Genomic DNA, 23,576 nt, shown 5'->3' with positions numbered 1-23,576 from the left:
CCCGGCTGGGACGCTGTTCTCCCCGCTCCAATACCAGTCGCTGCCTCCCGGGGACTTCTCCTACCGGCTGCGTCCCACGCCACCCGCGCGACCCGGCTGGGCCCCTTCCCGGGGTTAGTTCAGGGGGGTGGAGCAACTCTCCGTGTTTCTGCCGTACCTGTGTCCAGTCCAAATCCGTGCAGGACGGTTCCCCGGCTCGGACGCTGCTCTTTCTGCTCCAAGACCAGTCACTGCCTCCCGGGGACTTCTCCTACCGGCTGCGTCCCACACCGCCCGTGGAACTGGCTGGTCCCCCTCCCGGGGTTAGTTCTGGGGGGTGGAGCAGCTCTCTGTGCTTGTGCCGTACCTGACTGGTACGCTGGCTCCAGGCTCTGGAAACAATCGCTGCTCCCCCGTATTAGTTCGTTCTCTGTCTCTAAATCTGTGTTTGTTGTTCAGGGTTCGTAGATTGTTGTGTTTGTGATCGATTCACTTGTTTTTCCGTGTCTTTGTTGTAAGAGGGATCCGAGGTAGCGTCTGCCTAGTCCGCCATCTTGGCTCCGCCCGGACCTGAATTATTTTTTGACTGACAACTACATAACAGCTGCAGTTACCCGTTGCCGTCAAGTAGATTCTAACTCATAGCAACCCTATAGGACAGAGCATAACTGCCCCATAGGGTTTCCAAGGCTCCTACCTTCATGGGAGCAGACTGCCACATCTTTAACTCGAGAAGCGGCTGGTGGGTTTGAAACGCTGACCTTTTAATTAGCAGCCAAGTGCTTAACTGTTGTGCCACCAGGGCTCCTCTAACAGCTGCAGTAACTGCATTTATAGATGTAGTATGTGTATAACATTTTTCACTGAAGAGATTTAAGCTGAAGATATTTGACATAATACTATCAGCTAAAATTGACTGAGTGCTTACTGTGTGTTAGTCACTTTATACACGTTAACTAATCTCCACAACAGTATAATGTCATTACTATTATTATCCTCTTTACACAGGTAAGTAAATAGACATACAGAGTGTATCAGTCAGGAAATAGAATCCACACCAGGTTCAATAGAAGAAATTTAATATGGGGCACAAGTTACAAAGGTGTTTGAGTAGGTGAAAGGGGAAATAGGATTGGTGAGGCAACCTAGAAATTAGCAATAGCGGTAAATTGCTCATACTCCAGCAGCTATAGAGCTACAGAGAGGAGGCCATGTTACCAGAAGCCAGAAGCTGGGGAAGCTCAGCAGAGGTAGAACCATAGAAGAGGCTCAGCCATTTCCAGAAACCTAGACCCAAAACAGGAGGCAGGGAGAAATACCCTGATTTCTCTCTTCTTCCTGCCTACCCTGATTTCTCTCTTCTTCCTGCCTTCTAATCTCCCTCTACTCTCTCCCATTGGCCAAACCAAGTAGGATACCAGTTGAAAGGAAGCCTGGGAAGTGTAATTTGCATGAGTCAGTCTCTGCAATGCACACCAGAACAGGGTAAGAGTAGGAAATGGACCTGTGAGTAAATATGCAAAAGACAAAAAAAAAAAAAATGCATATAGAGGTTGAGTGACTTGCTTTCAGGTCACACAGGCTGTCTGCATTCAAATCCTGAGCTCATAACCACGAATCTATATCCTTTAATTATTATGAAGAGAAATAAGGACTTCAAGGAGCATCCTATCTAAATCTAATGAGTTCCCCCATATATATATATGTATATATGTATGTATGTATGTATGTATGTACACATATATATAAAACCCAAACCCGTTGCTGTTGAGTTGATTCCGACTCATGGCAACCCTATAGGACAGAGTAGAACTGCCCCATAGGGTTTCCAAGAAGCACCTGGTGGGTTCAAACTGCTGACCTTTTTTGGTTAGCAGCCAAATGCCTAGCCACAGTGCTTAACCACTACACCACCAGGGTTTTCCTATTTATCTATAACATATACAAAACCAAAAAAACCCAAAAAACCCCCAAAACCAAACCCACTGCCGCTGAGTTGATTCTGACTCAGAGCGACCGCATAGGAGAGAATAGAATATATATATCAGCTTGAATCCACTAGGTGCTCCTTGGAAACTCTATGGGGCAGTTCTACTCTGTCCTATAGGGTTGCTATTAGTAGGAATTGACTCAACGACAATGGGTTAGTTTTTTTTGGTTATAGATAGACAGACATGATATGATATGACATGATATGATATATATATATATACGTATATGGTTGCCTCAATGGAGCCCTGGGCACAGTGGTTAAGAACTCGGCTGCTAGCCAAAAGGTTGGTAGTTCAAATTCACCAGCTGCTCCTTGGAAACCCGATGGGGCAATTCTACTCTGTCCTATATGGTCACTATGAGTCGTAGTCAACTCGACAGCAAAGGGTTTTGATTTTATAGTTGCTTCAACTCCCCAGGCCTCATATTTGATATTGGTAAAGAGAGAGAATGTATTCTTAATTAAGTTTAAGGTCTTTATTGCTCCGTGGTCCCATTGGTCTATTTTCAGGGAAAGGCCAAATCTCTAGTTATAGCCTCCAGGAAAAAAAAAAAAAACCCACCACCAAAGCAAGTGATCAACCATCACATGAAAACTGAAGAAACCACTACAAACCACAAACCTGGGTTAGCTGTCCCACAGGCACATCTTTTCTTTCCTATGGGTATTTGACTTTCTCATCAGCTTAAATGTGTTTATGAATGCTTTAACTCAATATGTCAAATGGAATAAAGGGAATGCTATGAGTCGGAATTGACTTGATGGCAATGGGTTTAAGTTATTTATTAGCTTTCTGACTGGGACTATAGCACGCCTACTCCCTGGGAGAACATTTTAACTTGTATACATTTTACATACTTTGGACATGTTATCAGGAGGGATCAGTCCCTGGAGAAGGACATCATGCTTGGTAAAGTAGAGGGTCAGTGAAAAAGAAGACAATCCTCAACAAGATGGATTGACACAGTGGATGCAACAGTGGGCTCAAGCGTTACAACGATTGTGAGGATGGTCCAGAACCGGGCAGTGTTTTGTTCTGTTGCACATACGGTCACTATGAGTCAGAACCAATTCGATAGCACCTAACAACAACAACAACAACAACGTTTTACTTCAGTTTACTGATGAGGTAATTACAAAGAAATAAAATCAAACAACAATAACTGTTATCTTCCTGCTTTTAATACTGTTTATCTTGCAATACTCCAATGTAAGAGAAAACCAACCTGTTAAAAAACAAAAAAATGCTTTCCAAGTCCAAAAATATAAAAAACATTATCCCACTTACCCCCAATGAAAAAAATCTTTTTTAGCCCAGAGAGGGGGAAGGGAGAGAAACCCACTGACAGATGATGGAGATGAAGTCAGTCTTGGACTTGGTCTCCTAACTAACACCATTGTGAGCTCTCCATCAGGACATGGTGATCAGAGCCCAGTACTCTGGGGTGAACTTTCTAAGAGTGTGGGGATGGTTTGAGGAGATGCTGACCCTTCTTGGTGTCTCCTCCCTCTTTGGTCCATGAGTTACAGAGGCTGGTATGCTACTTCCCAGTTTCCCAGAAGGAAGTGACACATCAAGCATGAAGCTTCCTGTCATTGTCCTCACGCTTCCCTTTGGTCTACAGTTTACGAGATGAGAGAGAACAGGACAGGACACATCCTCTTTCCTTGTCATCCATTCATCTTTCATTCATTTAATAAACATTTATTTACTGAATACTATGAGCCTAGAACTGAGCTAAACATTAGAGCCTTGTAGTAGGTCAGGATGAGGTACTGGTGGCAAAGGCAACCCTGGTGTAAAAATATCTCAAACCTAACCGTATAAATGCTTCAGAAAGAAAAGGACGAATATTTTAGGCTATTTTGGCCTCATTTCCAATTGGAAATTAAAGGGATGGCTCTATAATGTGCTCCAGAAGATTGACATTTTAATGGCAATACGAGAGCTTGAAATAAAACTCTTTTGATGATACATTTAACTAATGCTGAATTATAACAGAACCCTGGTGGAAGTGCATGTGATATCCACATAACTAGAGGACAAATTCTTTCTGGTCATTGCTATTACATCAATATCAAATTAATTTACACTCACGGACCACTTGATGTGAAGTGTTACCAAGCACAGTAACATTTTGTTTCCTGGCTCCGAGAATCACAAAGACAAATGCATCTGTAACCTACCGCTGCCTTCCTTTCCCAGCTGTCCTCCTCTTTACTGAGGTTCATTTAATTATAACATTCTGCAGCAAAACACAAGAGGAATTAAATGGCAGGCTTCTGTGACAGGCATAAGGCTGGTCAGCCCTTGAAGTCACTAGTGATAACCCTCAGGGAGAGTCATGCATAATTCTGTAGCTCAGAGTGTCTTCAGAGAGAATTATGTTGGCAGCAAATGTGCCTTGGATGCTTGGTGGCTGGGGGAAGAACAGTGGTGTGGGGGTGTTATATCATCTCGGTCCTTCCTCAGGGAAGTAGAATTTGATGAAACTGTCAGTTACATGAAAGCTCATATAGCTGGAGACAGCACAAGCTGCCAGCTTCAGTGTGGGAAACTATTATGGGCTGAATTGTGTCCCCCCAAATACGTGTTGTAAATTCTAACCTGTGCAAGTAATCCCATTTCTGAATAGAGTCTTCTTTGTCACGTTAATGGGGCCATGTCAGTATCAGTGTACAGTGTGTCTTAAACCTATTCACTTTCAGATATAAAAAGAGCAGATTAGGCACAGAAGCAAAGTCAGCACAAATGAAGGACAAGTAGACGGCACGTAGAGAGCTACAAGGAACACCAAAAAGAACACTAGAGAAGCTGAGACAAGGATTTTCCCCCAGAGCGGACAAAGACAGCCTTTCCCTAGAGCCCTGAATTCAGACTTGTAGCCTCCTAAACCGTGAAAAAATAAATTTTTGTTCATTAACGCCACCCACTTGTGATATTTCTGTTATAGTTGCACCAGCAAACTGAGTTCATCTGCCTTTCCAACCCCCTTTGCGTTCATTCTGTGCATATTTTCCAAAACAAAACCAAAGCTGTTGCCACTGAGTCAATTGAGTAGAGCTATAGGGTTTTCTTGCCTGTGATCTTTACAGAAGCAAACGCCAGGCCTTTCTTCCATGGCACTGCTAGGTGGGTTTGAACCATCAACCTTTAAGTTAGCAGCTGAGAGCATCTGTGCCACCCAGGGACTCATATGTATTTCCTAAGTACCCTTGTAAGCCAAGTTCTGTGCTTGGTGCTGGAATCCATTCATTGAGGTATAGGCACTGAGGGGATATCTTATGGGCCGAGGACATTAAATGCCAGTCCCTTCCAGGGCTTAGTATGTGATCATTAGAGCATCACCTTGCATCTTAAGTTCCTGTCCTAATTTTTTTTAGTGGAAAGTGATTTTAGAAATAGGTAGAATCTGAGATGTTCTGATTGACTATTAACCAGCTCAAAGCACATCTGGAATTTTCCACTGTCTGTTTAGAGATCAACTAACCATTTCTTATATGCAAATGGCTCCTTCTGAAAGGTTTTTATGGGTTCAGAATGCCCATGATATTATTTCCTTTTATGGTTTTTTGGTTCATTTTTTTACCTTTGCTAAAGTGCCACTTTTTTTTTTAAATAATTTTTATTGTGGTTTAAGTGAAAGTTTACAAATCAAGTCAGTCTGTCACATATAAGCTTATATACACCTCACTCCATACTCCCACTTACTCTCCCCTTAATGAGTCAGCCCGCTCCCTCCTTCCAGTCTCTCCTTTCGTAACGGTTTTGCCAGTTTCTAACCCTCTCTACCCTCCCACCTCCCCTCCAGACAGGAGATGCTAACACAGTCTCAAGTGTCCACCTGATACAAGTAGCTCACTCTTCATCAGCATCTCTCTCCAACCCATTGTCCAGTCCCTTCCATTATTTCCTTCTATGGTTTTTTTGTTCATTTTTTTTTTACCTTTGCTGAAGTGCCACTTTTTAATGATTATGTCAGTTTTGTGTTTCTTGGCCAGAGTCTTTTTTTTTTTTTAATCACACCACTGCCTTAGGGCATTTTTTCTTTCTGGTTGGTCTTTAACCTAATAACTCACTTCTGTGCCTACCCTAATGGCATCTTGATGATGATAATGGGCAGAAGCTCAATTAGGAAACATTATGAATCATACTGTCCAGTCTCTACAGAGTGCAAGAATTCCTAAATGGCAAGGGAATTTCGTTTTCCTTTGTCCTCAGTCCTTCTAATTCCTTCCATTGTTCATGTTCCAACCCACCCATATCACTCTTCAAACACATTTCTCAGGTTATTAAAGATAGCATCTTTGATGAGCAAACCCCTTACCTATTTGCCAATCCCAGGGCACCTTTAACAGCTCCTTGTGCTCCATTATAGCTCTGCAAATTCAAAGAAAGTAGGCCTGTTGAGCAAGGTTATAATCCTTTTTTTTTTCTCAATTACCACATTTTATACAAATAATGAAGCAGCTTATTGAATTTTCAAAAATAACTTTGGGCCATGCAGAGGCAAGTCTAATTAGGCAGCTTGAGGTTTATCCCTGAAGGATCTTATTAGGTGTGGCCAACCGTGGTGAGAGTGTGCCAGCGGTGCCTGGTGGAGCTCAAATCTTCCACTGTCCTTCTCATGCAGTCTGCCCATATCCACTGCTTCTTCTTGCTTAGATGCTTTCTAAAATGTAAATAGTGAGCTTCAGAAATTCCTATGCTTGTAGGTTTAATCAATTTTCAGACTGAGCATTCTCTAGAGCAGTGGTTCTCAAATATGTCATCGGCAAGCTTGTTAAAACACAGTTTCCTGAGCCCCATCCTTAGCGATTCTGATTTAGTAGATCTGGGTGGGGCCCATGGATTTGTGGTTCTGACAAGTTCACATGTGATGCCAGGGCTGCTGGTCCAGGAACCACACTTTGGAAACCACTGCTCTAGAAGAGGCCTAGGATGTGAGGCTGGCCCCACTAAGCGAGCGATACTTTGGTTCTAGTGTGCCTTCCATGTCTCCCATTTGCCACAAACCCTCGTGTGCTACTTCCATTATTTTGGCGGCAGCGGTATAGTTCCCTGAAGGCTCAGTCAGCTCTAATGGACTATAACTGAAGCAAGCGAGTGCTAGATCTCTGGGTATATTTTTTGGATTCAAGAATCATAACCCATAAAATGAACCACTTATCTACAAAATGTTGGTTATGAGTAGTTGAACTAGGCAATTTCTTTTCTTTTCACAAAGCTGAAGCTCTAAATTTAGGAGCTTTAAAATGCCATTTCACTTTCAAAATGAACCAAAAATAAATCTTTCTTAGAAAAGTCTTTCCATCTCCCTGCCTTGTTTGCTATGGAGTTTTCACCTGCATTTCAGGGTGGAGGATTCTTGGAAGCAGTCTATTTGTAAAACATGTTTAAGATGATGCCAGAATATTTTCCATAAATATTTTCAGATACTGAACCAATACAATTACAAAGTAGTTGCTTTGTAGAAAGAGATTTGGTGAAAGTTAACTGTAGATTATATTATCCTCCTTTTACCCTTCACCTGAAACTAAAATATCTGGTCTTTACTTATGGAAAATTATTCTCACAACAAATTCTGAGGTATTATTAAGTGATGACTTCTTTGTTTTAATGCCAGAATTATTGCAAAATTGGGGCTTCTGACTTTTTGATGCTTAGTGAATGTCTGTGTTATATCTTCACCTGCTTAAAGAAAAGAGAAACACTAAATTCCCAAGGGATGAATTTGAAATATGGTTTACTCTTGCAAATTATGGACAATAAATGAACAAATTTTTTAAAAGAGCAATTTTAAACTGCAAGCTCTCTTGCAGTGGTTGTCATTAGTAAACAAAATGTCCCTTTTTGGAAAAATGTCAAATTGTGTCATTGACAGTTTTTCTAGTTTTCTAAGTTATTAGCTCACTGGTTTGGGAGGATCAATGTACATCTAATGCTTTCTTGCAAATTATCTTCCAATTCCATGAAATGTTTTACAATAATTTATAATAAACTTGTTTAGTTTGGGAGAAATTTACTAATAAAGATGTTTAGCTTTCAGATTTCTTAAGACCTCTGTATGGGAGGTTGGTAACGGGTTTCTAGCCTTGAGTTTTACAAAATAAAGAGGCCAACCTTATCCCAAGTGTGGGGGGGGGGTGGGGGTGGGGGGAGGATAAATTCTAATAGTCTCTATTCTCTGAATTTCTTGTTATCTTACTCACAATTGGATTCCACTGAAAAATGCACCGAAGAGTCCAATCATTCCCAGGAACTCCACTCGGCTCAGTGTTCGGATGATGTATTCTTCCCAGACGTTAGAGATACCATAGAGTGTGGCTCCTCCTAAGACCAGAAGGTCCCCTACCAGCTTATTTTCCCCTAGAAACCAAAAAACAGAGAGAACCCCATCAAAATTTTCCTAACAAGAACCTGACATCGGCAAACTCAGCTTTTTTGTCCCTTCTATCCTTATATTTTTAAGGAAGTCCTGCAATTTACCAATTGAGACTTAGTAAAGTTTGTTAATCTGTTTTCCAGATATGTTCTGATATAAGAAGGTTACTCATATCTACCTAACAGGAAGTCTTCACTAAGAGAGGGGTCAGCTTCCTCCAGATTGCACCCTCTCCACAAAGCCCAATGTCTCTGGCCAGTTGTGTGTCTATGGATATATGCTAATACATGCACAGACTATACTTGCTTCAGGGCATTTTCCGACAGTTCAGTGTACGTGGTGTAAATCAAAGGTCTGAATTCTCACCCTCTGCGCCTGGTGGCATGAGGGTTAAATGCTCAGCTGCTAAACGAAAGGGCAGTTCAAACTCACTAGTCACTTCACGGGAGAAAAGGCCTGGCAATCTGTTCCTGTAAAGATTTCAGCCTAGGAAACCCTATGGGTCAGTCCTACTCTGTCCTATAGGGTCGCCGTGAGTTGGAATCAACTTGATGGCGCAACAACAACAACAACAACAGCTATACAGAAAGAGAAGCTATAAACAGAAACAGCTATAAACAGGAAAAAAAAAAGCAGTTAAGAATTTTTATTTTGACCACGGGCAAAATATGTACTTAATTCCAAAATGAGAGTGAATGGAATTATTGGTGAAGATTTTTTAAGTTCCCTAAAATAACATACCATTGCTGATGAGTTGATTCTGACTCACGATGACCCTATAGGACAGAGTAGAACCACCCCATAGGGTTTTCAAGGAGCTGCTGGTGGATTCGAACTGCCACTCTCTTGGTTAGTAGCCCTGGCTCTTAATTACTGTACCATCAGGGCTCCAAAAATAAGTAACACAAGAATAAAAAATATATATAATTCAGTATCACATTAACAGAATCTCTGGGTGGTGCAAACGATTAATATGCTCACTGCTAACCAAAAGGTTGGTGGTTTGAGTCCCCCCAGAGGCGCCTCAGAGGAAAGCCCTTGTGATCTATTTTTGAAAAACCAGCCGTTGAAAACCCTAGAGACACAGTTCTCCTCTGACACACACGGGGTCACCGTGAGTGGGAACTGACTCTAAGACAACTGCTTTGTTTTTTTAAAATGGTTATCACAATGTGTGTATAAATTTTTGTATAGGAAGCTGACTTGAGCTGTAAATTTTCACTTAAAGCGCAATAAAAAAAAAGAAAAAGGAAAAAAAATTGGTTATCACATTAGGATTTTCCTTTCGTCATAAAAAATTATTTTTTTAAACTCAATTGTGGTTGGTTTTGGTTTATGTCTAATTTTAAATAAATGCTTTCCCCAGAGACTTTCTGTATTTTAGGTAAACTCTTCTCACTCTAGGAAGTGTGGAGCCAGTGAAGGAGGACTGCAGATGTAAGCATCTGAGGCAGCCTCTCTGACCCTCTCTGAACTCTGGTCTCTGTCCTGCACAGGTTAGCAGCCCAGGAGCTCAGCAGACATGCAGCTCTGGGGCAGAAGAGGTACAGGATGGGGAGGGTGCTCTCTCCAGCATGACTTTAAAGAAGGGGCTCACCTACCACTGTGGATTCCAGACCAGCTGGAACAATCTAAGCCGTATAGCTGAGCTCTTATTGTCAGTTGGAAGCACTGAGTATTCTTTAGGTAGCAACTTTGCATGAAAGAATCTGGGCAGGGCTTGGAGGAAGGCCCCTTCATGCTTCTGTGGTCTCCTAGAGTGAACTCTATATTTACTGTAAATGGTGCCACTTAAGGCAACTTCCCACTGGTAGGTAAGGATTGGAAGAGAGGGGAAGAGCGCCTGAAAGACAACAGTTTCATAGGCTGGTCTCAAGGGAATGGAGCTGAGACTATGAATCAGGAAGGGGCTGGGAGCTCCCTGGGGTTCATTAGGAGTTGCCATCTTTGTTTGGCTGCCTAAGAGCTGAGAACTTGATGAGGCCCCAGTGAGAAACCAAACTTGACGGGAGGTCCCTAGCCACATCTTCTGGAAAAACTAATGTTGCTGTGACAGAGTGTGTAATCTTGGGCAACCTGTTTAATCTTTTTATGTGTCAACTATAAAATAATGACAAAATTTTTAATGTTAAGTAGCTCGTATGAGGAATGTTCAGTAAAATAAAACGTGTCTGTAACTAAATTGGAGCCCAGGTGGTGCCATGGTTAAGAGCTAGAACTGCTAACCAAAAGGTCAGCAGTTCGAATCTACCAGCTGCTCCTTGAAAATCCTACGGAGCAGTTCTACTCTGTCCTATAGGGTCGCTATGAGTGGGAATTAACTCGAAAGCAACAGATTTTTTTTTTTAATAACTAAATTATAAAACTATAATGAACAAAATTCAGTCTCCTTTCATTCAGGAGACATTTTAGAATCTTGTGAGGACGTGGGGCCATTTCTATGAATATCAATTCTTGTTATACCAATGAAGTGTGGAAGTTGTACTTAATAGAATTCTTGGTTAATAAAATTAATTTTATATGAATGAATTCAGGAAAGCTGAATTACAATGAAATATTTTAATAGGGATTGGGAGAACATCAATCTATCTTTTACATGTCCTAAAAAGAGGCCATACTGTTTCAGTGAATAGTCTCACCATTCTTTTATTTCAGCCTCCCCATTGTATACAGCTATGGCCTACTCTGTTAACTAGCCTTTGACTATCTAAGTAATCTATTCACCATCACTTTGAGTCTTCACCAACGCACTGACACTGATAATAATGATACACTTTTTTGCAACTGCAAGTTCAGAAGTATTTTCTACATAAACAGAGACAAAAGATTCAATGTTTTATTACAGTTTTGCTGTGCAGTGTATTTTCCAGTTTTGTGGTTATTTGAAAAAGGTCACATACCACATATGAAAATTTAATTCAGTGTAATTAAGTTAACCAGAACATAATTGTATCCAACCATATTATATTATGAAGCATCTGTTATAATAAAAATATTAGAAAGTAGAAGGATCAATATTTCATACCTAAAATTTTATCTACCACTAAAATTTTTATCTAGTTAACTGGAAATTACAACATAAAACTTCATGTTTTACGCATTGTTAATACGGTAGATCCTGGAAATGGTGGCAGTTTCTGTTTAATGTTCATGGGGAAAATTATACCCACAAAATCTGTCATTTATTTATGTATGGAACCATGATGGATGAGAACGTCTTACAAATTTTGGATGAATGGGCACATTTGAAATCATGACAAGTCCCTTCAAACTGATACCTTCTCTCCCTCCTCTGAATTTCGCACCATTGTGGCTGTCTCATGGCACCCGTGTCTGTTATTGTTAACTTGTGTGTCTTACCCCTCCAACACCCTTTCTCTTACATAGTAAGGTTGGAAACCAGGGACTATGAGTTACTCAGCTTCAAATTCCACGTGGTGCCTAGCATGGATCTTGGCACATTCTAAGTTCTCAGTAAATGTCTAAATAAATAGAGCTGACTGAAAAGGTCTTATTCCATCCTAGGGTAAAGGTTTTGAGTGGCAACAGCTTTCAATTCAGGCAGCTTGGGTTCTAATCACATCTCTGAGATTAAAAGAATACATGTTAAACACTTAGCATGGTATCTGGCACTTAGTAAGCACCCAATATATGGTAGTTAAAAACAATGAATCAATCATTCCCGTTGAATAACCACCTGCCACTTTGGGTTGAACATGCCTCATTTTGGATTTCTCCTGGTTCTAAGCTCAGTCATCATTGCTTTATAAGAATTGGTTTACCTTGTTAGATTTTTGCTTAAGTGCTAGAAGTCATGTTTGGGGATGTTTTTGTATGTGTGGTGGTAGGAGGAGAAGAGGGAAGGTTATCTAAAATCACTAGTCACTACGAAGTTAAGAAATAAATGGTGAACTACACTGTTGTGGAGGCTTGAAAGACTATCAGCACAATTCATGAAAATGTACCCATCCCACTGGATACAAGTGAAACTTAGATAGGGTGAGCAGCCACTCTGGTTTGTCTGGACTGTTTCAGTTTTAGCAAGGAAAGTCTTGCATTCTGGAAAATCCCTCCCTTCTGTGCAAACCAGTATAGTTGTTCACCCTACTTTGGCATGACAGAACAACTGTGCATTTCTTATAGGAGTCACAATTATGGGCAAAATAAGGATTAAGTGTAGCAGAAAGAGCACTGGCTAGATTTCACTTTTAGGCCACAACTTTTAGTAACTGTGTGCCCTTTCAAAAGTCACTTTCCTTCTCTGAGCCTTTGTCTCTTCAGCTGCAAAAATAAGAATAAAATATTTTCTTTGCATAGTTAGGAGGATTAAATGAAATAAAGTATGAGAAAGTGGCTGGCAACCAGTAGGCACTCAGTGAACTGCCACTTCTACTTGATTGTATTTAATTACCTGGCTCCTTGCAAATACCTGCTTCTTCTTCAAATAAATATAAAAGTTGTGTCTATTAATGAGGGAAGACTGTTGTTACAGGTATCTAATATCTTTGATAAATGAGCTATTATTGTTATTAGTTGCTGCCAAGTCGATTTCCAATTCATGGTGACCACATGTATGCAGAGTAGAACTGCTCCATAGGATTTTCAAGACTGTGACCTTTTGGAAGCAGATTGCCGGGGCTTAATTCTGAGGTGTTACTAGGTGAGTTTAAACTGCCAACCTTTTGGCTAGTAGTCAAGCACGTAAGAGATTGTGCCACCCAGGGACTCCACACCTGTTAAGGTTGAGTTCATTCTGACTTATGGCAACCCCATGTGTTACACAGGGTAGAACTACTTTATAGGGGTTTCTTGGCTGTAATCTTTATCGAAGCAGATTGACAGACCTTTCTTTCATGGCGCCACTGGGTGGGTATGAGCCGCCAACCTTTTGGTTAGTAGTCCAGCACAAACCACTTGAACCACCCAGGGACCTAGTAAATGAGCTAGACGATGCAAAAATGTATTAATATAAAAGAGAATATTTTGAAAGGCAAAAAATAGATTTTGTAATAGCAAGCTATTTTAATTGAGTTTTACCTTATTTTCTAACCTTTTTTCTACCCATGAAACCCTGGTGACTTAGTAGTTAAGAGTTATGGCTTCTAACCAAAAGGTTGGCAGTTCGAATCCACCAGACGCTCCTTGGAAACTCTATGGGGCAGTTCCACGCTGTCCTATAGAGTTGCTATTTGACAGCAACGGGTTGGTTGGTTGGTTTTTTATATCCATGACTTTTCCTAGGAAGTGTAAAAGTCGTGGAGATGTATCTGTTTGGTCTTACTAAGTCATTTTTATATACTCTAACATCTATAATATTCTCAGGAGCCACTTCTATTGCATGTCTTTCCCACATGTAACAGTAAATGTAGAGATGGTCTCTCAGAGGAGACCTGTAATGCTGACCTGGAGCTAAGGGCAGTATCACTGTGCTTGAGGACAGAATTTTCAAAATCCCAAGCTAAGGTGAACCATGGAGTAAGCAACATGAAAGGGATCATGTCAGCCATTATCTTTTCCTGGGAAAAGCTCTTGATATGGTGATGACAATTTATGTTAAACTAAATGCCTGATTAAAATTCAGGTGAATGTTTGAAGTATTTTAGAAAAGTTTTATAGCCCTGGCTAATTTATATAACTGAATCGGCTCCATTGAAAGGTGAAAACAAATGGAACATTATTAACAATGATGCCACACTAATTTTAGGTGGGAACCCCGATCTAGAATATTTTCCAGAGAACCCTTTTTAAAGCATGGCAGCATTCAAAAAAACAGAACAAAAGTAAACATAGTATCCAATCACTTCTGTAAAATGTAAAATGAGCCCTTAAATCCTAAGTTTCTATGGTGCAATTTAAAAACATAAATGACACTCATCTCAGGTACCTCACATGACCTAGTCTCATTAAAAGAGCTATACCAATTTTAACCCCTTATCATCCAATTAGGAGCCCTGGTGGCATAGTGGGTTAAATGCTTGGCTGCTAACCAAAAGGTTGGCAGTTTGAATCCACCAGCCACGCCTCGGGAGAAAGATGTGGCAGTCAGCTTCTGCAAAGATTGCAGCCCTAGAAGCCCTGGGAACAGTTTTACTCTATCCTACAGGGTCCCTGTGAGTCAGAATTGACTCTTTGGTAATGGGCTTTTTGGTATCAGCCAATTCCGTAGAAGAAAATGCCATTCCAAGAACTACAGAAAAGTGGGTACTTCTTATCCCATTCTCAATGTTAACAAAAGGGACATATGTATATATATGTTTTATCCCAAAAGTTCTTCTGTAGCAGGAAAATTTTGATACATATTAAAGCTTTGTTTTGTTTTTTAATTGCTGCAATGCTTTAAAAAGGGTCCTCTAGGAACCACCCTGCATCAGGACTCTCTCAGCAGACTTGTAGTGATTTGAGGAGTTAATCTTGAAACTCTACCTTGTGAGTCTACAAACTGTGATTGATACCAATAACTCCTGCCCCCAAAAGCAAGAGAACAAAAAACCATGCATGGAGAGACTGAACTTAGCTCTCCCTCATAAACATAGTGCACATTCCAAGTTAGTATTCAAACTTTAAAAATTCACTTTTAAGCCTACATACAGACCTTCACCTAATATTTTGAAGGCTCAGTGTTTCTATGGCTCGGCATCAGGCTGGGGGGCAAGAGGAAGACCTCCGTGGTTCAGGAGTGGATGGACCCATTAGCTCTACTTCTAACTAGCCAGTCTAGGCCAGCCAGTTCTGGCCTCCAAAACAATCTGCAAATGGGTCCTGACTCTCACTTTTAAACAATGACTGTTTCTGAATTCATGTAGAAAAATCATGGAACCTGTATTATCCATCCTTCATTCACTCAAGAAACACGTGTTAAGCACCAAACGTTTGCCACTGTTGCACGTACAGAGTTGTTGTTATTGGGTACCAACAATTTGATTTTCAACATAGTGACACTGTGGCAAAGTGGAACTGCCCCATAGGGTTTTCTAAGCTGTAATCTTTATGGGAGCAGACTGACAGGTCTTTCTCCCACAAAGCCACTGGATGAGTTCAAACCACCAGCCTTTGGTTAGCAGCCAAGTGCTTAACTGTTGTTGTGCTGCCAGGGCTCCTTCAGGTGCAGAGAATGTGGGGCAAGTATGAGTAAGACACACACACTGGGAAGACCAGATTCGTACACACTGGAAAGACCAGATTCCTAAGGTCCTTGTTTCTACTCACCCATGAGCATTCCATTTCTTGTTTTGGCCTCACCCACAGAGGTGGTTGACCTGGTGAAAACCTGGTGACTCACCTGCTCCCTGATGCCTTCCCACAAGCACATCTGCTCCGGCCATGCAGCCCATTCCCAGGATGCAGACTACGATGCCGATGAAGTGCACAGCCTTGTACCGGATCAGCAGGAAGAACCAGGAGAGCAAAATCACCACCGGGATCACGAAACAGTCCAGGAGCTATTGGGAGAGAGGAAGATAAACAACAGTAGGAGGCTCAGGGGAAGTTGGTCATGTAATAGAGAAAAATAATTCAGCTCTGTGGAAAGTATTACGTATTTCCCATGAGCCTGCGTTTTTTGTGTGAAACCAGAATTGATGCAGTTAAAATAGACTCTCTGAAACAAATGTACATTAACTTTACTTTTACATTTAATTGTAAACATCCTCCAATTCTCAAAGGGGGGGGGGTGGAAAACAGTGCCGACGAGTCGATTCCAACTCACAGCGATCCTATAGGACAGAGCAGAACTGCCCCACAGGGTTTCCAAGGAGCAACTGGTAGATTTGAATTGCGGACCGTTTGGTTAGCAGCCAAACTCTTAACCACTGGGCTCCTCACAAAGGCTCCTCAGGAGAAAAGGGAGAAGGCCAATTAATAAAACAGGCTGTTGGCAAAGATTCTCCTGCCATTTCTGTGTCTGGGGCAGCTTGGAATCCAGTCTTCCTCAGAACCACAGCCGACTCCGTGGGCACACATGAGGCATGGGAGAATATGCCAAAGCATTTTAGATTGACCACTACTTTATGAGAACATCTATGAATGGAGGGTGAAAATGCAGAGGTCTTATAATGTTTTATAAATTATTAGACTTTAGACAAAAGAACATCTAGAAATTTAGTTTAGTTTCTCCCAGAAAATTGTCTCTGTACCACCACCAGTAAGTTACTTTTATCTCTTCTTAAAGTGTCACTCTTAGAAGAAAAATATTGGTCTATATATAATACAAAGAGCTTCAAAAGTTAAATACTTTAAAAATACTGTTGTAAAAACAGAGATGACTGAACAGAGTATAGAAAAAAAATGATTTTATTCTGCACAAATTATCAGATTCCATTTGACATGGAAGCCTCAAGAATTGGTAGAGAATTCACTGCAATCATGTAGTAAGATAATACGGGGAAATGAAGAAGACCCCTGTGCTGGAGTCAGAAGGCCTGAATTTGAGGACTAGTCCTCACTTATAACTGTGTGACCGTGCGCAAACGACAAACTCACGATGCTTCAATTTACTGTCAGTAGAATGAAGATAACAACCCCTGCCTACTTTTCCCAAAGATCATAATTAAGCACAGGATTAATACAGGTGAAAGTACTTTGTAAGCTACAAGGTCCTCAATGCTTATCTGTAACCCTGCTTCCAAACAGATGCTCTGGGCTTCATGGAACTGGGCCAGTATCTACAACACCCTGGTAAGATGTGGTGACCTTTGGATACGTCATCCAGGACAGGGTCTCCATTAGACAAGCCAGATGTCCCATAAGCCCTTAAACTCCACATAACAAATGAGAAACTCATTTGAAGTTGCATTCCACTGCCCAGTACAGTTCTTCCTCTAGAATCCTAAATAAGTGGCCCCTACCACTTAGGAGTCAGACAGGGTTTTTTTGTTATTAGCTGTCATCAAGTCAGTCCCCCAACTCATGGACTTCCCATGTACAACTGGATTGGACCATTGTGATCCGCTGATCACCTGGCCTTTCTTCCTAGTCTGTCTTAGCCTAGAAGCTCCGCTGAAGCTTGTTCATATCACGTTGTTGTTAGGTGCCATTGAGTCAGTTCAGACTCATAGTGACCCTATGTACAACAGAACAAAACAGTGCCCAGTCCTGTGCCATCCTCATGATCGTTGTTATGCTTGAGCCCACTGTTGGAGCCACTGTGTCAATATACCTCATTGGGGGTCTTTCTCTTTTTCGATGGCCCTCCACTTTACCAAGCATGATGTCCTTCTCCAGGGACTGATCCCTCCTGATAACATATCCAAAGTATGTGAGACATAATCTCGCCATCCTTGCTTCCAAGGAGCATTCTAGCTGTACTACTTCCAAGACAGACTTTTTTGTTGTTTGGGCAGTCTGTGGTGTATTCAATATTCTTCGCCAACACCATAACTCAAAGGTGTCAGTTCTTCTTTGATCTTCCTTATTCATTGTCCAGCTTTCGCATGCATATGAGGTGACTGAAAACCTCATGGCTTGGGTCATGTGGACCTTAGTCCTCAAAGTGACATCCTTGCTTTTTAACACTTTAAAGAGGTCCTTTACAGCAGATTTGCCCAATGCAATGTGTTTTTTGTTTTCTTGACTGCTTGCTTCCATGGGTATTGATTGTGGATCCCAGTAAAATAAAATTCTTGATGACTTCAATCTTTTCTCTATCGTGATGTTGCTTATTGGTCCAGTTGTGAGGATTTTAGTTTTCTTTTCATTGAAGTGTAATCCATACTGAAGGCTATGGTCTTTGATCTTCATCAGTAAGTGGTTCAAGTCATAGCAACAAGTAAGCCTCCACTGACAGACAGGTGGTAGCTGAGCTTGAAGTGCATTGGCCAGGCATTGAACATTGTTCTCCTGCCTAGAAGGCAAGAATTCTACCACAAAAACCACTACTACTCCCAAACACAAGGCAGTGATCCCTACTGCACCTTCACCCTCACTGCCTACGTCCTGTTGGTCACCAAGTTCTGCCAATTCTACCTTCTAAATGTCTCTCAAATCTACCCATGCTACTCTCCCCCATCTCTGCCCTCTAAACTGATCTACCACCTTCCCCTCCTTGGACAGGCATCCTTCCTGCCTCAGGGACTTTACTTCTGCATCCTTCTCTGTCTGGAATGTACCACCCCAACTCTTTTCCTGCAGGACTGCACTTACATATGGCCTCCTCAGAAAAGCCTCTGGGGGCCTGTTATGGATTGAATTCTGTTCCCCAAAATATGTGTTGTAAATCATAAACCTGTGGATTACTCTCATTTGGGAATAAGACTTTCTTTGTTATGTCAACGAGGACACATAGTGTAGGGCATGTCTTAAACCAATCATCTTCGAGATATAGAAAGAGCAGATTAAGCACAGAGAAGGAAGCACAAGTGAAGGGGAAGATACACACCACATGAAGATCACCAAGGACCTGAGGAACAGAAGCTGAAAAGAGACAAGGAGCTGCGCTCCCAGAGCCTACAGAGAGAAAGCCTTCCCCTAGAGCCCTGGTGGTACAGTGGTTAAGCATTCAAGCGCTAACCGAAAGATTGGCAGTTTGAACCCACAAGCTGCTCCAAGGGAAAAAGATGTGGCAGTCTGCTTTCATAAAAGATATACAGCATTGTAAACCCTATGGGGTAGTTCTACCCTGTCCAACAGGGTCACTGTAAGTCAGAATCGACTAGACAGCAATGAGTTTCATTGTTTTACAGCTGGTGTCCTGAATTCAGACTTCTACCCTCCTAAACTGTAAGAAAATAAACTTCCGTTCGTTAAAGCCACCCACTTGTGGTATTTCTGTTATAACAGCACTAAGAAACTAAAATAGTGCCCCAGACTAGGTCAAGTCCTGTTTGATGCTTTCCTTGTATCCTGTATTTCTCCTTTGTAGTGCCGGTTGCAAAAGTACTTAATGAATTATGGAATTATTAGCATAATGTCTGATTTCCTGACTCACCTGAAGGTCCCTGAGTGCAAGAGTACAGTCTCAGCACCCTGAACACTGCTGTGAAAAGTGTTCAATACGTAGTTCCCGGACCAAGAAAAACAGAGTTTTAATGATTGTTGTTTTGTTAGGCGCCATTGAGTCGGTTTTGACTCATAGCGACCCTATGCACAACAGAACGAAACACTGCCTGGTCCTGTGCCATCCTCACAAGTGTTGCTATGCTTGAGCCCATTGTTGCAGCCACTGTGTCAATCCATCTCATCAGGGGTCTTCCTCTTTTTTGCTGACCCTCTACTTTACTGAGCATGATATCCTTCTCCAGGGAATGATTCCTCCTGATAAGGTGTCCAAAGTATGTGAGACATAGTCTTGCCATCCTTCTTTCTAAGGAGCATTCTGGTTGTACTTCTTCCAAGACAGATTTGTTCCTTCTTTTGGCAGTTCATGGTATATTCAATATTCTTCTCCAACACCACAATTCAAAGGCGTCAATTCTTCTTCGGTCTTCCTTATTCATTGTTCAGCTTTCACGTGCTTATGTCCAGACACCATGGCTTGGGTCAGGAGCACCTTAGTCCTCAAGGTGACGTCTTTGCTTTTCAACACTTTAAAGATGTCTTTTGCTGCAGATTTGCCCAATGCAATATGTCTTTTGATTTCTTAACTGCTGCTTCCATGGCTGTTGATTGTGGATCCAAGTAAAATGAAATCTTTGACAACCTCAATGATTTTCTCCATTTATCATGATGTTGCTTATCAGTCCAGTTGTGAGGATTTTTGTTTTCTTTATGGTGAGGTGTAATCCATACTGAAAGCTGTGGTCTTTGATCTTCATTAGTAAGTGCTTCAAGTCCTTTCCGCTTTCAGCAAGCAAGGGTGTGTCATCTGCATAACACAGGTTGTTAATGAGTCTTCTCCAATCCTCATGCCCCCATTCTTCTTCACAAAGTCCAGCCTCTTGGATTATTTGCTCGGCATATAGATTGAATAGGTATGGTGAAAGGATACAACCCTAACACACACCTTTCCTGACTTTAAACCATGCAGTATCCCCTTATTCTGTTTGAACGACTGCCTCTTGATTCATGTACAGATTCCTCATAAGCACAATTAAGTGTGCTGGAATTCCCATTCTCCGCAATGTTATCCATAATTTGTTATGGATAGCATAGTCAATAAAACACAGGTAAACATCTTTCTGGTGTTCTCTGCTTTCAGCCAGGATCCATCTGACATCAGCAGCGACATCCCTAGTTCCATTTCCACTTCTAAATCCGGCCTGAATTTCTGGCAGTTCCCTGTCGATATACTGCTGCAGTTGCTTTTGAATGATCTTCAGGAAAATTTTGCTTGCGTGTGAGATTAATCACACTGTTCGATAATTTCTACATTCGGTTGGATCACCTTTCTTGGGAATAGGCAAAAATATGGGTCTCTTCCAGTCAGCTGGCCAGGTAGCTGTCTTCCAAATTTCTTGGCATAGGCAAGTGAGCACTTCCAGTGCTGCATCTGTTTGTTGAAACATCTCAGCTGGTATTCTGTCAATTCCTGGAGCCTTGTTTTTTGGCAATGCCTTGAGTGCAGCTTGAACTTATTCTTTCAGTACTGTTACCTCCTGATATGGCTGAACATCAACCTATTCTTTTTGGTATAGAGACTCTGTGTATTCCTTCCATCTTTTTTTGATGCTTCCTTTGTCGTTTAATATTTTCCCATAGAATTCTTCAGTATGGCAACTTGAGACTTGAATTTTTCTTCAGTTCTTTCAGCTTGAGAAATGTCAAGCGTGTTCTTCCCTTTTTGCTTTCTATCTTCAGATCTTTGCATATAATCATCATAACACTTCACTTTGTCTTCTCAAGCTGCCCTTTGAAATCTTTGGTTCAACTCTTTTACTTCATCAGTTTTCCCTTTTGTTTTAGCTACTCAACGTTCAAGAGCAAGTTTCAGAGTTTCTTCTGACATCCATTTAGGTCTCTTCTTTCTCCCTGTCTTTTTAATGACCTCTTGCTCTCTTCATGTATGATGTCCTTGATGTCATTGCACAACTTGTCTGGTCTTTGGTCATTAGTGTTCAAAGTGTCAAATCTATTCTGGAGGTGGTCTCCAAATTCAGGTGGGACATAATTTGGCTCTTGTGGACTTGTTCTAATTTTCTTCGGTTTCAACTTGAACTTGCATATGAGTAATTGATGATCTGATCAGCAATCAGCCCCTGGCCTTGTTCTGACTCATGATATTGAGCTTTTCCATCGTCTGTTCTGGCTGATGATATCGAGCTTTTCCATTGTCTCTTTCCACAGATATAGTCGATTTGATTCCTGTGTATTCCATCTGAGGAGATCCATGTGTATAACCATTTATATTGGTAAAAAATGGTATTTGCAGTGAAGAAGTTGTTGGTCTTGCAAAATTCAAGCATGCGCTCTCCAGCATTGTTTCTATCATCAAGGCCATGTTTTTCAACTACTGATCCTTCTTCGTTTCCATCTTTCGAATTTCAATCAGCAGTAATTATCAGTGCATCCTGATCGCATGTTCCATCAATTTTTGACTACAGAAGGTGGTAAAAATCTTCAATTTCTTCATCTTTGGCTTTAGACGTTGGTGTGTAAATTTGAATAATAGTCATATTAGCTGGTCTTCCTTGTAGGTGTATGGGTATTACCCTATCACTGACAGCATTGTACTTCAGGATAGATCTTGAAATGTTCTTTTTTTGATGACGAATGCAATACCATTCCTCTCAAGTTGCCATTCCTGGCGTAGTAGACCATATGATTGTCTGATTCAAAATGACCAATACCAGTCCATTTCAGCTCACTAATGCCTAGGATATCAATGCTCACTAATGCCTAGGATATCGATGTTTATGGGTTCCATTTCATTTTTGATGATTCCCAATTTTCCTAGATTCATACTTCATACATTCCAGGTTCTGAATATCAATGGATGTTTGCAGCTGTTTCTTCTCATTTTGAGTCGTGCCACATCAGCAAATTAAAGTCCCGAAAGCTTGACTCCATCCATGTCATTAAAGTTGACTCTACTTTGAGGCAGCAGCTCTTCCCTAGTCGTATTTTGAGTGCCTTCCAACCTGAGGGGTTGATTAGAAACACCAAAATGGAGCCTCTAAGGAGCCCTAGTGGGGCAATGATTAAGCACTCACTGGCTAACTAAAAGGTTGATGATTGGAACTCAAGCAGTGGCTCCTCCAGAGAAAAGACCTGATGATTTGCTCTCGTAAAGATCACAGCCTAGGAAACCCTATGCAGCAGTTCTACTTTGTCACATGAGATGGCTAATCAACTTGAGTTGATTCAGGCACACAACAAACAAAAACAAGATTCATTAAATGCTGAAAAATGTTTGTAGAGCCTCAAAGACTTCATGAATAGCAAGTGGCTTTTTGGCACCGTAAACAGCACTCAGGATCCCTTCTCCCACCAAAGCTTTGCATGACCTGTGCTGACCATCTTGCTTCTCTGTGCACTAGTCTTCTCTGTTTGCAAAATGGAACAAGCAATCAGAATCTCAAGCTGTCCCTGGAGTTGCTATGAGATGATAAGGTGATAAAGGGCCAAGTGAATGCTAAGTAGCACTGTAATGGCTGTGGGAGGCTGAGCTCAGGAGTCATAGCACTCCTAGAGGGGCTATGTGCAGAGGGTCGCATTACAGTCAGGCAGGTCGGATTGTACTACAGTCCACAGTTGCTCATTGCACAGTTAATTAGCAAGTTAAGTTAACGATCCCATTTGATGAGGTAATACACTCTCAAGCAGATTTTATAACTGGCCTCAAATACCATTTAAGCATACTAGGAAATTTCAGTTTGCTGGTGAAAACTGTTCACTGGGCCCAGAATAGTCGGTATTTTGTCTAAAAGATTAAAAATGATTGAATAAATAGTTGAAATATTTATTTATATGCTCACAATTGGGAATTCATTATCGGGCTGGAAGCCCTAGGTCAGTGAAGCTGAAAGCCTCCATTTCTAAATTATTAAGAGCTATCATTCCATCTTTGGGGAGGGCTGAAGTGAGCATTTTTGGTTCTCATTGTCATTAGAAACCCCAAAGCACCTGATGAGTCCTGGGACCTACTCCCTTAATGGGCTTAACTGAAATTTTTTTGGTTGTATTAGGTGGTCCTATGGGTAGGAAGAAGGAGCCCTGAGGGCCCAGTGGTTAAAGTGCTTGGTTGCTAAGTGAAAGGTCAGTGGTTGGAAACCACCAGGGAGAAAGACGTGGCAGTCTGTTTCTATAAAAATTTACAGCCTTGTAAACCCTATGGGGAAGTTCTACTC

At 41.3% G+C, this 23,576-nt stretch overlaps 1 protein-coding gene across 1 annotated transcript in view; it reads right to left on the bottom strand.

The window, feature by feature from the left end:
- SLC35F1 (solute carrier family 35 member F1) overlaps positions 1–23,576 on the bottom strand; it is a 536,791-nt gene that overhangs the window by 49,059 nt on the left and 464,156 nt on the right. Inside the window, exons 4-6 of the mRNA XM_049899834.1 lie at positions 15,638–15,797; positions 8,186–8,342; positions 6,301–6,353 (exon numbers count right to left, since the gene is read on the bottom strand). Of these exons, the coding sequence (XP_049755791.1) occupies positions 6,301–6,353; positions 8,186–8,342; positions 15,638–15,797 (370 nt within the window). The remainder of the gene's footprint in view (positions 1–6,300; positions 6,354–8,185; positions 8,343–15,637; positions 15,798–23,576) is intronic.

The sequence above is a fragment of the Elephas maximus genome, chromosome 1 (assembly GCF_024166365.1).
Source record: "Elephas maximus indicus isolate mEleMax1 chromosome 1, mEleMax1 primary haplotype, whole genome shotgun sequence".
Lineage (NCBI taxonomy): Eukaryota > Metazoa > Chordata > Mammalia > Proboscidea > Elephantidae > Elephas > Elephas maximus.
Note: the sequence above shows the minus strand (reverse complement) of the source record. Positions and strands in the feature narration are given on the sequence as shown.